Here is a 15,929-nt window from a genome sequence, read left to right on the forward strand (position 1 = left end):
AGATCCGTGTGTTGCACACGGGTAATATTCTAGTAATCTATAAAAGTTAGAATCACTATGCCTACTATAAATATAACTCGTGCCACACTTCTTGACTTTGTTATATGTACACCATTTGGCTACTTTCCCGATTTACACTTTCTTCAAGTGTATATCAATTTTTTTTTCAAGTATTATCTTTTTGCTCAATTTAGTAATTATTAAATCCATGAACTAGTATGATTATCCTTTGATCATTTTTTATGTAAAATTTTGAATTCGTCACTAAATGTGATCATATTCAATCAATTGATCATTAAAATCTTAAATCCGTCACTAAATGTGATCATATTCAATCACAAGTATTGATAATGCTTCACATGTGAATTTATAAATCCATGTACAATTTTAAATGTGTGTTTTAATTTTCTCTTTCAACTTATGATTGGCTAAAGTATTGAGAAAAATGCTAACACTTTCTAGCTGCTAATATACCAAAATAATAATATCTCCTTAATTTTCAACTTTTATTTTTTTTTTGAATTTTGAGAAAAGGGGATTTGAACTTGTTTATTAAATAGAGAGATAGATCAATCAATAAACTAAATGCTCGAATGTAATTTTCATCTAATTAAGAAAGAGAATTTTGTCTCATAGATTGATTTTCCAAATTTGATAATCAAATGGATGAGATTTGAAAAGTCATAATTGAAATATTACAATATATATATATATATATATTATTTTGTAATTTTAAATTTTAATTTATGTAAGAAATGTTATTTTTGTAAAAATTGATCGAAACTCAACTCAATAATTTGGATAAAATCAATAACCTGAATCAAATTCATTTGCAATTTGAAATGGTTTGAAATTTTATATCAAAATTCAAAAAAATGAAGTAGACCAAACTTTATTGGACAGATCTACGTGTCACCTCTATTGAAATAAAAGTTAATTGTCAAAAACAAATTTAGGTGTTTCCACAAAGCATATCCCTTTCCCTCACTCTTCTGTCTCCTCTCTCTATCCCTACTTCCAAATTGAATCTCAACATTTTAAAAATGCTTTATTCAATCCTTCTAATATATTATTATTATTATACATTAATAGAAGGAATCCTCTTATATGTTTTTAAATAATTTATATTTTGTTTATTTAATTCTTGAATTTCATATTTTATTAGTATAAAATCTTTTATAACAATATATTCTTTTTTGATTTGAGATCGTGAGATTTAAACTTTCAAATTTTCAATTGAAATTGCTTTAAAAATATTTAAATACTTTGTATTATATGTATATCTGATTATATTAAACAAAATAAAATAAAGTATATTATTTTGCTTTTACTTTTTCTTTTCTTTTTTTTACTTTTACTTTTACTGAAAAAAAAAGTATATTATTTTACTGTGCAGTTGCATGTTAAGGATTTAACAAGTCCAGAAGTTTTTCCATTTCCTTCTCAGTTCCCAGCTTTGTTTGTACGCCACCAAAAAAAAAAAAGTTACTGCTAGAGATACAGGGCGCCAAACTGAAAGGCAAAAGCAAAGGGCGAAGGCTGAAGCTCCAAAAATTCAAAATTTGTTTGTAAAATGGAATTGGATGAATGGGAGTTGAGCGCTGAAGAATGGGATTATCTTGAAAGAGACGCTTTCCAGAAGATCGCTCAGCAGCGCAACCATTCCTCTTATTCTTCTTCTTCTTTCAATCAAAATCCCATCACCCATTCTCCTTCTGCAAAGGCAGTTACTTTCTCCTTTTTCTTTTTCTTTTTTTTTGTGTGGCATTTTCTGGGTTTTGATTCTTTTTTTCTTTTCATTTTGTGGGTTTTTATTGTTTTTTTCTTTTTATTTATGATTCAGGCTGGAGCTTCATCCGGAACATTGCCTTCATCAATTGCGCCAAAAACAAAACCTGGTCAGTTGCTTTCTTTATGTACTTGTTACTTATGAATTATAAAGCCCACATTGCTTTGAACCAATTTCTTCCCAGCAGCAGATCAATGCTCCAAGGAACAACTACCAAAGCTCTCTGTCAAATTTATCCTCCACGCCACTGGAAACATTGCTGCTAAATTTTCCTATAAACAGGTTTAATGTTTATGTGCATCACTTTCTTTCTTGTGACACTGCTTTTACTTATACACTTATACTCTATGCTTTTATCTTTATTTAGGTGTTAGTTGATGCTTTCCGTAAAATCCCTAAGGCCGCTTGGAATGCACAAGAAAGGTTCCTGTTCTTACTCTCAATTTACATCTGCTTATGCTTTTTTCTTTCTTTATGTTTTTTCCTGAGAATTATGACTCTGTGGTTGGCAAATTTTCTGTCACTTTCATGTTAAGTCAACCTTAGCCTTAGCCTGATCTGATACTGTTGAAACTGCAGATTATGGATGCTCCCGCTATCTTCTTTGTCATCAGCAGAAAAAGTTCTTTGTGAAGTATCTGGTTTTAAAGTTGAGGTTATAACTATTGCAACCTTGTTTTTCTCACATTAACAATACACTATCTTTTTGCTAAATTGCGGAGTTTGACTTTAATATGGCTAACTATTTGTTGTGATGTCATCAAGGTAGAGAATTTACATCCCTTGGTGCAGCGTGCTATTGCTGCTGCCTCTGCACTTCCAGATCTTCGAGGTAAAATTGGCGTCTATAATTTAGTTTGTGCTATGTGTGTAAGAATGTTTCCTTTTCAGCTTCCCCTGATATAAAAGTACTCTTCACTTGTTGAATAAATTTGAGTTTTCTATTGGTGTTCACTTTCATACAATTTCAAAGTTTGTATTTTTTTCCCCCAAGTGTGGTATGACAGGATTCCTAGCTATATTGAATCAAAGCTTCTACCATTTCAGCGAGATGGTGTTAGGTATGTGATAACCGTGGAGATTTTTTTCCAATAGAATGTAGCTTTGTGATGTAATCAATTCCTGTCTCTTTTAAGAAAATGAAAACTTTTACCTTCTCATTCTTTGATCTTAAGTATATGATGTTTTTATTATATGTTATTCCTTGTCTCAGATTTGTATTGCAACATGGAGGGCGTGCACTTCTAGCTGACGAAATGGGACTGGGAAAGACTTTACAGGCAAATAGTATTGAAGTTTTTTTTTTTTTTTTATATGAAATGATCTGTTCTTTCAATACCTTTATATGAATTATGTAGCTACATAGTGTCCAACTCTTAATAATAGCGCATCAGAAATAAAGGTCTAATAATCTGCAAGCATTCTCCCAAGATTTTTTTTTTGGAGTGTACCTTATGGACACTCTTGAGTTGCTTTATACTTGTTGACAGCAGTATGTATATGGTTCAAAGTCAACTTTTCTGTAATTTATTCTTTATGTACCAACAATGCTTATAATCAAGATGCATTTTCTCACTGGAAGATAAAACCATGATAAGTGTTCTATGTATTATGATCTTTCAGATGGTCAATATGTTGATAACTAGCAAATTTATTCACGGCAAGGCATTGGAATCTTTTCTTTTGTGGAGCAAAATAGACAAATTTTTAACTTTTATGGAGTAGTTGTTTTGCAATCTTTACACCAGCCGTGAACCTTTACCTTTTTCTTTTGGATTTCAATGACTCATCTTCTATTGTTGCTTTTTGATGTAATTGTCTTCTATCAGTTAAGGAATACTGTGTCACAATGCTTCCTCCTCTTTATCTTTTTCTGTGGATTAGACAAACTATGATAGGGAGTTTTATCAAGGATATATTTTGATGTAGCATGATTTGTACTTTATTGTTAGGATTATGATGCTAAATAATAGAAATTTATATTTTGATTATAAAAACTAGAATCAACTTTGCAAAAGATCATGTTGCATCATATTCTTGAAATTTTACCAAACAGAAACTAGTTTACTGCTTTATGATTTTCATTTTATTTTTCGGTTTTGGGCTGCTTATTGAATCCTTATGGTCTGGCAGGCTATTGCTGTTGCTGCATGTATTCGTGACTCTTGGCCTGTTCTTGTACTTGCACCATCTTCTTTGCGTTTGCATTGGGCTTCAGTAAGTGCTCATCATCTTCAGGTTTAGGTGTCTGAGAAAAAAAATTTTTTTTTTTTGGTGGGGGGGGGGGCAAAAATGCTTATAATTTTGCTGTCATGCAGATGATTCAACAGTGGCTGAATATTCCTCCGTCAGATATAGTTGTATGCTATTTGGATTTCTCTCGCAAGTTTTTTTTGTCTCTTTTACCACATGGGAAAATAGAAAAGAAAAATGTAGTTCCTAACTTGTGAATACTTGTAGGTTATTTTTTCTCAAGTGGGTGGATCAAACAAAGGTGGATTCACAATATTGTCCTCAAAATGCAAGGATGGTATTCATCTTGATGGCCTGTTCAACATCATCTCCTATGATTTGGTACCAAAGTTAGAAAATGTATTAATGGCATCAGAGTTTAAGGCAAGTACAATCATTTTTTCTTTTTGAGTTTTATACTCTTCCATATGTTTAACTTATCACCATCTTGCATCCATTGTCTGTGAGTAGAGGTTTGTTGATTAAAGACCTAGTTTAAATGGACATATTAATAAGATGAATAGAAGATTTAAGATGATTGAAGGTTGACTTCAATATGGTGTCTAAACTGTTTTTTTGTTGAAAACATCTAAAAGGCAGCGTTGAGATTATGGATGGAAGCAATTTAAGAAAATGTGGAAACTGAAAACAATTTAATAAAAAGTAACAAATTTAAAAAAGTATGTAACAAAGTGGATTATTCGATCTTTGCTTTGATATATTTACTTGTACAGTTATACTGTATATGATATGATGATGTTATGGATTTTCTAATATGATCCCAACTTTGATGGTAAAGTTGATGATATCTACTCCCTACCTGAACAGTAAGAAGAATTTAACTTTATACTAAAATATCTTGGTTTATTTATAAAGAATTAAAATGACTAAAATAAGGACAAGTTTGGAGGATGGAAAGAAACATTTTCAGTTCTTTTTTATGTTAGAGATTTTATATTCTCCGGAAGGTCCTAGGACACAAATTACATTTTATAAGAACAGTTGACTTAATATTAGATTTGTGGAAAACCTTAGTTGTTTGTATTTGTTGTACATGCACATTTGTGTGTTAGAAAGTACATGACTTGTTCATGTCGCTTAGAGATGTCCTATTTTCTTGGTAATTTTTTTCTGTTCTCATATGCTTCTACCAATGATTTTCTTCCTCCTTTTTGTAGGTTGTGATTGCAGATGAATCTCATTTTTTGAAAAATGCTCAAGCAAAGAGGACAACAACTTCCCTTCCCATAATAAAGGTGTTTCTCTCTTGATAGATGATGAATTGGAGCTTAAATCTGCTTTATTATTGACTATGTTCACACTTAAATGCATGGTGAATTCTTTCATTTGCTGAAAGCATATTCTTCTAAAGCCACTAAGATGCATAGCTCTTCAAAATGCTTCAATTGGCTGGTTTTGGTGAATAATAGTGGATAAGAATTCAATATAGACCATGTAAAGGGTCAGATCAACACTGTCTCATCATTCAGGTATGTATGACTAATGACCAGGCTAGGTGTGGTGAAGCAAGCTGCAAGCAATTCACAAAATGGAACAGAAAATTGTGTAGGTATAATTTCACATGAGATTGCATGTTTTTGATATGGATGAAAAGGAGCATGCAGGAATGATGATAATTAGCTAAAAAGTACTTTGAATGACTTTAGTGCTTGCTGGGTTGTACTTAGTTTTCTCATTGTTGCTTTTGGTTGAAATTTCAGAAAGCTCAATATGCAATGTTGCTTACTGGAACTCCAGCTTTATCCCGACCAATTGAGCTGTTCAAGCAGGTGCTCTGAATGTTATCAGGAAACAATGATTTGCTACATTTAGAGCTTTCTGAAGTTGCATTGTAGTAATTCTGTGGAAAATTTTGTACCATTGGCAGCTGGAAGCCTTGTATCCTGATGTATATAGGAAAATTTATGAATATGGTGACCGTTACTGCAAAGGCGTAAGTAACATTCTTCTGAGGTTGACAGATCTTCAATGTTATTCAAGACTGCCATTACATTAGGTATTGAGCAACTTTGTTTCTTGTTGCACAAATCTTCCAGGGAATATTTGGAACTTATCAAGGTGCGAGTAACCATGAAGAATTGCACAATTTGATGAAGGCTACAGTCATGATCCGCAGGCTTAAGAAGGATGTTCTTTGTCAGCTACCCATGAAGCGTAGGCAACAGGTACAGATATATGCTAATGTTCTGTTGTCTAATCCGCTTTTTCCATCTTGCTAGCCTCACTTTAGAGAGCTTACTTCATATCAAATATTTGAATCATAACAAAAGTTGATTTTTGCGTGTACGATAAATAGCATTATAGTTCTATTGTCTAAAGAATTGAAAAAGTGGGAAGTGGTGCTGAAATCATCATTAATTTATTGGACTAAAAAATATCTTTAAAATTGAATCAGTAAGATTAATGATCCGGCAGCAGTCTGGTGCTGCAGCATTGATATTTGGAAACTTCCTTGTCATGTGTCCTGACTCTCATGTGGCTGTGGGTGTGAATTAAGCATTGCTTCTTCTGTTCTTCTGGAAATTTGTTAAATCTTGAAATTTAGGATGAGAAGGTATATTCTTTTGGCTCCAGAAGAATGCTTAGTCATTCTTGTTCATAATATCCTGTTCTCATTTCTCATCTGCAGTTGTTGATATACATGTATGCAAGTACATTATACCATTGTATGAACGTTTACTTGAAGTTTCTTGAATGGAGTTGAGCTTTTATGTTCCATCTTAACTTTTTAGTAATTTGAAACAAATTCTCAGGTCTTCCTAGAGTTGACTGAAAAGGATATGAAAAAGATCAGTTCTTTGTTTCAGGAGGTAAATTTGCTCCGTATTAGTTGTTTTTCAATTTGAATTTCCTCTGAATCAATGGTGGAATTGTAGCCAACTGTTGAATTAAATTTTTTGACTTTGTACATTATATGCTTATAGTTATATTGATATAGAGATTGGTAAACTACGTAGTTCATTTTTCTCTGATAAATTAATAGTTCAGTATAGGCATCTACTCTCTTGCTGTTGCAGGTTCCCATTTTCTTCAGGTTCAGCTTGTGTGTGGATGTGCCTATAATAGCTAACATTACATTGTTGGATATCAGTGATTTCTCCATCATATTGACTTAATGTGTTTTAATCTTTAATACAATTCTTCTGTTTTCTGAGGTGAAAATGTGCATGTTATTTGTTTGCATCAAGTAGGTTCCTTAGGAAAATTTCTAAAGAGGGATAGGGATCTAAAAGTGCCACCTAATACCGCTGTACTATTTTGTAGTTGAATCTGGTAAAGGGAAAAATCAAGGCCCGCCGGTCAGAAGAGGAGGTTCACTCACTCAAACTTATTGAGAAGAATCTCATAAATAAGGTATCTATAAATGTTTTTTTATTTACTTTAAGTTGAAGTATGTATACATGCACAATTTCTATTTTCATGTTAGCATTGTTTTCCTTTACATTTGAAGCTAGACTAATTCTTTTTGGTCCCGTCCTCTTCCTCCAGATTTATACTGATTCAGCTGAAGCCAAGATCCCGGCAGTTCTAGATTATCTAGAAACTGTCATTGAGGTACATTTTATACTTGTCTTAACAGGGAGCATATCAAATACACTTTTTTTTCCTACAATTATCCATCACAAGGATGAATTATATGGCGGTCCACCTCTTATGGGTGTGGGTTCCATCTAAAATTTTGGTGGACCCAACACAATTTATGATTGTGATTGGACAATTGTAAGGAAAAGTAGTAAAAGTCTGCGTTGCTCCAATTCTTCATTTTCCTTGAAGTACCGGTGTCCAACACGTATCCGCTGGACATGGGTATGGAGGCTTGACCTTCCAAATATATGGAAAAACTTATAACAAAATTGAACATAAAAGTGTCGGGTACATACCTCTATCCGTCACTCACCCCCAAGTCTGAGTAACGTAGGTAAAAGTATCATAGTTGATGTGCTTTCGTCTTAACAAATCTATGACTGCATGAAAGACACAGGAAGCATTTTGTGTGAATAAGTCTCACCATGGTGAAAGATGAGCTCAGATCATAGTTATAACTTATAAGCTCAATGCTTGTACTTTTTCTAATCTGCCTGTCATGTCTACTTTAAGTTGCCAAATGTGAAATGTCCTGAAATTTTACATATGGAGTAACAACTAACAAGCCTGTTATTAGTTGTGGAAAATGTGAGATCCAAGTGTATTAGCTCATTTGAATCTCCTTTGGTTGTGATAATATGGACCTTTCATTAGTTGCTGGCAAAGTAGCATCTTATGTTTTCAGTCTGGTTATTGTGTATAAGATTTGAATGGATATTTTTATCAACTTGAAGATTTCATCTTAAAACTGATTTAAGTGGAGAAATCTAGAATGAGGGTCTGCATTTGTTCTAGCTAGAGAGTTAAGCTACCTTAAACTTGAAAGAAGAGGCAGTAAGGAGTCTGGACACCTGACATATCCAGCTCTTGATGCCCTTACTATATGTTTGGGTGACATGTGCTTACAATTAGCATTCTCCATTTTTCATAACCCGTCTTAAGTTTACTTCTCATCATGAATTTATTACTTATTGGCCCTTATATATTTATTTGATATAAATAATTCTTTCAGGCAGGCTGCAAATTTCTAATATTTGCACATCATCAGCCCATGATTGAAGCAATACATCAGTTTCTCCTTGTAAGGCCACTTAAATTCATATTGAAATTTTCTCAAGATTGATCTATCCTTATAATATGTACCAATTTTCCAGAAGAAGAAAGTGGGTTGCATTCGAATTGATGGTGCTACCCCTGCATCCTCAAGGCAAGCTTTGGTTAATGATTTTCAGGAGAAGGATGCTATCAGGGCAGCAGTGGTATGGCTGCTTTTGCTTCATATTGTTCTGCTAATCATTTTCATATTTCCTTTCGTTTAGATTTTGATGTAAACCTTAAAATTTTAATTATGGTAAATGTGGTTAAATCCCAGTTCTCTTGCATTGCTAATTGCAGCTATCTATCAAAGCTGGAGGTGTCGGATTGACTTTAACAGCTGCAAGTACTGTTATCTTTGCAGAGTTGTCATGGACTCCAGGTGACCTGATTCAAGCTGAAGATCGCGCTCATAGGATTGGCCAGGTAAGCCACAGGCCAGAGCAGTTATATCTGTGAGGAATTCATTTGCCATGTTATGCAAATTATGACCTTGATATTTGTTTGACAAGGCTGAAGTCTGATGTGTACCTAAAAATTTGCAGTTACATGAGCCTAACGTAATGTAGAACTGGCACTCAGAAATAATCTGAAATTCTCAATCAAATCTCCATCTCATTGTTAAAATAAAAAAGAAAGAAAATTCCAAAATCTCAGAATCACTTAAAACTCTCAAATATAAAAAATATCATTATCTCATCAATCAAACGTAATTCTCATAACCTACTAGAAACTGAAACAATATGGGTAAACCCTTACCTTGCAGAAACATAAAATATCAAGTATAACCTTGAAGCTGTCATACTTGGAAAACACTAATTAATATAAAATAACCTTAATAATCTAATGTAACCAATCCTAAATGTAAATAAAAATTAGATTGAACCTTTAAAGTATAAGAAAATAGCTAAAAAAAATCGTAAAAATAAGTTAATTCTCCTAATAGCTTCCTTTCCATTCTCCATCCCCGGGCCTTCTTGGGGGCCTCATTTTTTATTGCTACCCTTTATGTTTTCTACCAGAATGAAGGGCCCTACATCTAGCATTACTGAGTTTTGATCCAGCTTGACCAGATAGGGGTTACATAGGCTGTACTCCAGTTAAGGACTTTTCATGAAGCCATTGTTTCCATTCAAAATTTTGAAACGTGTGTGAATGGAAGACTACAGGCAGGTTGTAAAGGACAAAAAATTTCTTAAAGTTGTAATTGAATCACAAGAACTAGATTGGGAACTATTTTCAATATTAATCTTCTAATCTTAAAGGGAAATAGCACTGATCTGCAGAAAAAGTTGTTTTTTATTATGTTGTGACTATCAAATGATTTGTAGCTGTGATGATATCACATTAGTTATGACTTCTCTGGAACATGATGGATTTTTTGGGTTCTGCTAGCAGACATTCATTTTCTCTCACTGCTCAGTATCCTATCTGTTTATCCTGTACTCTGACATGTGGTTCATGTTCTTAGGCCTCTTCAGTTAATATATACTACCTGCTAGCAAATGACACTGTTGATGACATCATATGGTATGTGCTTTTGCTACCCCATTTGGTAATCTTGGTCCTCTCTGAATGCCGACAACATGTGTTGATGATGAATGACTACTAAATTCGATTTGTTGTTTACTTTTCAGGGATGTTGTTCAGAACAAGTTGGAAACTCTGGGTCAGGTAATTTGCTTCTCTCTCTTTCTAAAATGAATCACACACATGCACATATAACAAAATATAGTAAGAATTTAGGGGTTTCATGAAACTCGTTGATCGTAATTTCATTTAGTTGGTATACTGAAGCTCTAGTTATTCACGATTAGATGCTTGATGGCCATGAGAATACCTTGGAAGTTTCAACCAGCCAACAACAAAGAAGTCCATTGAAGCAGAAAACTCTGGATTCTTTCACGAAGCGCTGTAACAGCATCGATGATGCTGGTCAGGTAATTTGCTTCTCTCTCTTTCTAAAATGAATCACACACATGCACATATAACAAAATATAGTAAGAATTTAGGGGTTTCATGAAACTCGTTGATCGTAATTTCATTTAGTTGGTATACTGAAACTCTAGTTATTCATGATTAGATGCTTGATGGCCATGAGAATACCTTGGAAGTTTCAACCAGCCAACAACAAAGAAGTCCATTGAAGCAGAAAACTCTGGATTCTTTCACGAAGCGCTGTAACAGCATCGATGATGCTGGTCAGGTAATTTGCTTCTCTCTCTTTCTAAAATGAATCACACACATGCACATATAACAAAATATAGTAAGAATTTAGGGGTTTCATGAAACTCGTTGATCGTAATTTCATTTAGTTGGTATACTGAAACTCTAGTTATTCACGATTAGATGCTTGATGGCCATGAGAATACCTTGGAAGTTTCAACCAGCCAACAACAAAGAAGTCCACTGAAGCAGAAAACTCTGGATTCTTTCATGAAGCGCTGTAACAGCATCGATGATGCTGAACATCAATCCAAGCTCAAATACCCCAGGCACTGAGCAACCTACTCAAAGTACTATACCTATATTTTTGCCCCACTTGCATAGCAAGACATGTACCGTACAGGCACATGGAATTATTAATGTTGTACTAATGAAACACATTAATCACTAAATTAGCACTATCTAATCATAATATCACCACTTAGGGGATATGCTTGGTACTCGGAATGTAACGTAAGCTTCGTTGGATTGGCGTTACCCTGGTAATAGAATCCATTGGCATATTTAATGTTTTCGTTTGGATTCATAGAAAATATTTCTCATGTCCGAGTGGAAGGATTTCTTTTTGTATTGTTTTAAGCCACCACATGATACTCATATTGCCCTTCAGTATTAAAAAAAAAAATGATAATTTACATACAATGGGGAAGTCACTTCTTCCAGATAAAGAAGTCAAATTTGTGTCAGATAGGAGATCTGTTCGTCAAAAAACAGAGGAAAAGTGATTTTAGGGGATTTTACTTAGTTTTATTTGTGATTAGATAATATAAATCATGTTGGTAACAATTGAGTTTGATATGTTTGTTATATATTGGTTATAAAATATGAATATTTATTGTTCATTTATATCTCTGTATTTAGGCATTTTATAATATTTCCCAAAAAATAATCATGTCTTCTTCAAACAATAATTATGCAATAGATTATGAGTTTCAATTTCAAGAAAAAAAAATATTATAGATACGGTCAAAGAGTTGCTATTAGAATATCTGAATATGAAAATGAAAAACTCTATTTTATTTATCAAGAGAGAATCGCTCTTCAATAATGAGTTAATCACTAGTAATAAATAAAATGTAATATTGTAAACTTCACCGACCCAAACTTGATAAAAGCTCGAATCTCCGTTTTGGTAAGGGCGAGGAGCTTGACAAACCTGTCCGACCCAAACTTCAACATATGTTGTTGGTTTAACCAAGGCTTCACCGAGGAACACTTGGCTCCGACTGAGAAGCGGAAAGTCGAAGAGGAAGCTCTCGAGTGGATGATGGGGAGGTGGAAAGGTGCTTTACGATCTACTACTCATCTTCAACAAATGGGTAACGCTAAATCCACCATATCGATCCTTTTCCTTCTATTTACTCGTCGCCCAATCCTTCATCTTAAAAGGGCTGGTTGCTTTTATTTCCAAATCTCTTGTTCTTATGCTACTATTAGTTCCCCGGACACTGAAACTTCTGTGAATGTGAGGGGGAAAGGCAAGCATCAGTTTCAGTTTGATAATATTGGTGAAGCCTTGACGTTGTTTAATCGGATGATTCATAGCCATCCCCGCCCTTCTATTATTGAATTTAGTCGGTTATTAGGTGCCGTTGTTAGAATTAAGGATTATGTAACTGCTGTTTCCCTTATTAGACAAATGGAATTGCTGGGTATTCAACACAATGTCTATACTCTCACCATATTAATTAATTGCTTCTGCCACTTGCAATGTGTGGATTTCGGTTTCTCTCTTTTGGGAAAAATGTTTAAACTCGGTCTCCAGCCTAATGTCATAACATTCTCCACTTTGATTAATGGACTCTGCATTGTAAGTAAAGTAGCCCGTGCAGTGATGTTGTTCAATGACATGGTCAGGGAAGGGTATCAGCCTAATTTAATTAGTTATAGTACGATAGTAAATGGTCTTTGTAAAATAGGTGATACTAGTGGGGCTATTAGATTGCTAAGGATGATGGAACAAAGAGGTTGTGCACCTAACATTGTCACATACACCACCATCATTGATAGCCTTTGTAAGGATGAAAATGTTGCAGAGGCTTTGAAACTCTTATCAGAAATGAGAGGTAAAGGCATCCCATCAAATATTGTCACTTATAGTTCCCTAATTCATGCTATGTGTAATTTGGGGCAGTGGAAAGAGGTTACTAGTTTATTGAAGGAAATGGTGGCTAACAATGTCATGCCGAATGTTGTCACCTGTAATATATTGCTTGATGCACTTTGTAAAGAAGGGTTGGTTTCAGAGGCTCATGATGTGGTTAAGAAAATGTCTCAAGAGGGTGTTGGATCTGATATTGTCACATACAATACGTTGATGGATAGCTGTTGTTTGCGTAGTGAAATATACGAGGCAAGAAAGATATTTGATTTGCTGGTTGGCAGGGGTTGTGCCCCTAATATTGTTAGTTACAATGCTTTGTTCAGTGGATATTGCAAAGCTAAGAGGGTGGATGAGGCAATGAATCTTTTTCATGAGATCTCTGATAAGGGATTTATTCCTGATGTTGTTACTTATACCATTCTTATAAATGGAATGTGTGAAATCGGGAGACTTTCGGCTGCACAAGAACTTTTCAAGGAGATGTCTGCCAATGGGCAAATTCCAGATCAAATGACTTACTCAGCTTTGCTAGATGGCTTATGCAAACATGGTCACGTTCATGAGGCATTGGAATTCTTTCAAGCAATGCATAATAGTGGGTTGGAACCTAGCATTTTCCATTATAGTATTCTACTTGATGGCTTGTGTCAAGTTAGGGAGTTTAAACTAGCAAGGCAGTTGTTTCGTCAAATCTTTGCCAAAGCATTGCACCCAAACATTTATGTGTATACTATTATGATCAAAGCACTTTTTGAAGAAGGGCTACCAAATGAAGCACAGGAGTTGTTTAGGAAAATGGAAGAAGGTGGCTGCCTGGCAAATAGCTGCTCTTATAACACAATGGTCCAGGGATTTCTTCGAAACAATGACATGTCGAGTGTCATGCAAATTCTTCATGAAATGGTTGACAAGGGATTTTCTCTGGATGTCCCCATGGCAGTCATGCTAGTTGATTTCTTATCTACTGATGAAACAAATCAAACTTTTCCTGAAGTAGTCTATAAAAACATTGAAGACTATCAAATTGTAAATGTCAAGTGATTTCTTCCCAGTCAATATCAGGATAGTAAATTCTAACAAAATTCCCATATTGTGTAAGTTTCCATCAATGTACATCTTTTCCAACATTGAGGAAGCAAGCAATATTTTACACCTTGTGTTCTCATCCTATTGGGCTAATTTTGTGTGTGTTTTTTGCAGCATACCTAGGTGGAAATGCACCAAAGCTGGAAGCTCAGCTGTAGTTTGCCATTTCTTCTGGTTTTGGGCTAGGTTTTGATGGTAAGTATTTTCATTAGAAGAACAGTTAAAGATTGTCTATGAATCCTCACAGCTAATTTACCATGTCCTCTAGAGTAGTCCATGCACCAGAAGCAAAAGCTGATTCTTTGTATATTTACCTGGGTTACACATATATGACTATTTCCAATATCAGTAGACTTAGAATTTAATGTTGTATGTAGTGTCAAATCTACTCTTTCTTGGGTTTTCTTTTTGGAGAACCTTTGGAGTTGAAGGCAGAATTGCATCTCTGGCTTTGAAATTTCTTTCTCTGAACTAATTATCTGTTTGATTTAATGATTCTGTAGGCTAGTGCCAGTCATAAATCTGCTTCATGGTGATTTACGATCATTCTGAGCTAGAGTTTCTAATTTGGGAGGATCAAGTAATTGGAACTTTTTGGAAGAGATCAGCATAAATTTGAGATAGTCCAGAGCAGCCAATGTTGATGTGTGGTTTGAGTCACTTGCATTCTATGAAAAACTTGTTTTTACTATCTACTTTCAAAAGCTGGAACCAAGGGCCAAAAACTCCATTTGCAAGGGGTTCTTGTCTTGTTTTTTTAAGTATTCATTTACACTCTTCCCATAATGGATAGGTTGCAGTTAATTTGGATTGACTGTATATATGGGAGGTGTTGCTGATTCGTTGTCACAAAATAGTTCTGAAAAATTCACTTATCCTTGCAAAACTTATGGTCCCAATCCGTTCGGCCCCTTTCTGATTAGTTTGCTACTTTTGAAGGCTGTGGCAAACCATTGGAAGGAAAATTGAGATTGATTTACTTTTCTGTTGGCATAAAATATAGGTTCGACTACGGCAGAAAGGGTTGATAATCCAAAAAACCTACAATTGAACCACTAAGAAGCAACTGCAAAAGTATTGGGAGATAGAAGAATTTTCTGTGGCAATCAGTGCGTAATGAAAGAAGGTTTTGGCAGACATGTCTTGAGGTATTTGAGGTTTGGAATCATGCTCAAGGTGCAGAAAGTTGACTTGCCGGACAAATCAACAAGATGGAAGGAATAAGCAAGCGAGATGTTTTGCTGTGACAGCAAATTGGGAAGAATACATGGAATCTTAAAAGAGCAAAGCCAGGGTAGCATGGGTGAGGAATGTGCGATGACTTGGTCATTTTTGTCTAAACTCTTAATATTCTGTGCAAGCAGAGTTACACTGATTAATTGATCAAAGATTTACTACTTAACAAATGGTTGAGTAGTTGAAGATATTTTTGCTCATATGCTACCAAAAATTCAATTAGTAATGTATTGAGGAAGCAAGGTTGGAGCCTGCTGAACTTGTTTTGCTTTTGAGTGTTAAAAGACAACATGATACCCTTCTATCTTTTATTTTGCTTAATTCTCATTTAATACCCCATATTTTTTAATTGTAAATTTTTTATTATTATTTGTGATTTTTTAATTTTTTTTTATAATTAATTAATTAATGGATAAAATATCTTTATCCCCTAAGTTTTATTTATAATTTTACAAAGATCTATTAGTATTGAAAATAGACTGTTCGTTTTAAAAGTGTAAATAGTATTAAAAAATAAAATGAAATGTCTAAAATACCTTTCACATAAATATAATT

At 34.2% G+C, this 15,929-nt stretch overlaps 2 protein-coding genes across 5 annotated transcripts; both read left to right on the top strand.

Annotated features, from left to right (window-relative positions):
• On the top strand, positions 1,420 to 11,490 carry LOC18599280 (SWI/SNF-related matrix-associated actin-dependent regulator of chromatin subfamily A-like protein 1). 3 transcript variants are annotated; one of them, XM_018122136.1, is made up of 26 exons: positions 1,420 to 1,723; positions 1,844 to 1,898; positions 1,980 to 2,071; positions 2,157 to 2,212; positions 2,369 to 2,444; positions 2,555 to 2,621; positions 2,784 to 2,850; positions 3,003 to 3,069; positions 3,923 to 4,006; positions 4,108 to 4,149; positions 4,250 to 4,405; positions 5,200 to 5,277; positions 5,743 to 5,811; positions 5,910 to 5,975; positions 6,079 to 6,207; positions 6,796 to 6,852; positions 7,307 to 7,396; positions 7,532 to 7,597; positions 8,640 to 8,708; positions 8,782 to 8,886; positions 9,023 to 9,148; positions 10,194 to 10,252; positions 10,360 to 10,396; positions 10,540 to 10,662; positions 10,806 to 10,928; positions 11,072 to 11,490. In XM_018122136.1, the coding sequence occupies exons 1-26, from the start codon at positions 1,574 to 1,576 to the stop codon at positions 11,222 to 11,224; spliced, it is 2,262 nt and encodes a 753-aa protein (XP_017977625.1). In that variant the 5' UTR covers positions 1,420 to 1,573; the 3' UTR covers positions 11,225 to 11,490. The 3 variants fall into 3 exon arrangements, with proteins under 3 accessions (XP_017977625.1, XP_017977624.1, XP_017977626.1); XM_018122135.1 differs by having other exon boundaries at positions 1,421 to 1,723; positions 1,977 to 2,071; XM_018122137.1 differs by lacking the exon at positions 4,108 to 4,149 and having other exon boundaries at positions 1,421 to 1,723; positions 1,977 to 2,071.
• LOC18599281 (putative pentatricopeptide repeat-containing protein At1g12700, mitochondrial) lies at positions 11,992 to 15,695 on the top strand. Of its 2 annotated transcripts, XM_018122377.1 has the most exons (4): positions 11,992 to 14,146; positions 14,253 to 14,333; positions 14,642 to 14,783; positions 15,142 to 15,695. In XM_018122377.1, exon 1 carries the CDS (start codon positions 12,213 to 12,215, stop codon positions 14,091 to 14,093), a length of 1,881 nt encoding a protein of 626 aa, XP_017977866.1. In that variant the 5' UTR covers positions 11,992 to 12,212; the 3' UTR covers positions 14,094 to 14,146; positions 14,253 to 14,333; positions 14,642 to 14,783; positions 15,142 to 15,695. The 2 variants fall into 2 exon arrangements, with proteins under 2 accessions (XP_017977866.1, XP_017977865.1); XM_018122376.1 differs by having other exon boundaries at positions 14,642 to 15,695.

The sequence above is a fragment of the Theobroma cacao genome, chromosome 5 (assembly GCF_000208745.1).
Source record: "Theobroma cacao cultivar B97-61/B2 chromosome 5, Criollo_cocoa_genome_V2, whole genome shotgun sequence".
Taxonomy (NCBI): Eukaryota; Viridiplantae; Streptophyta; class Magnoliopsida; order Malvales; family Malvaceae; genus Theobroma; species Theobroma cacao.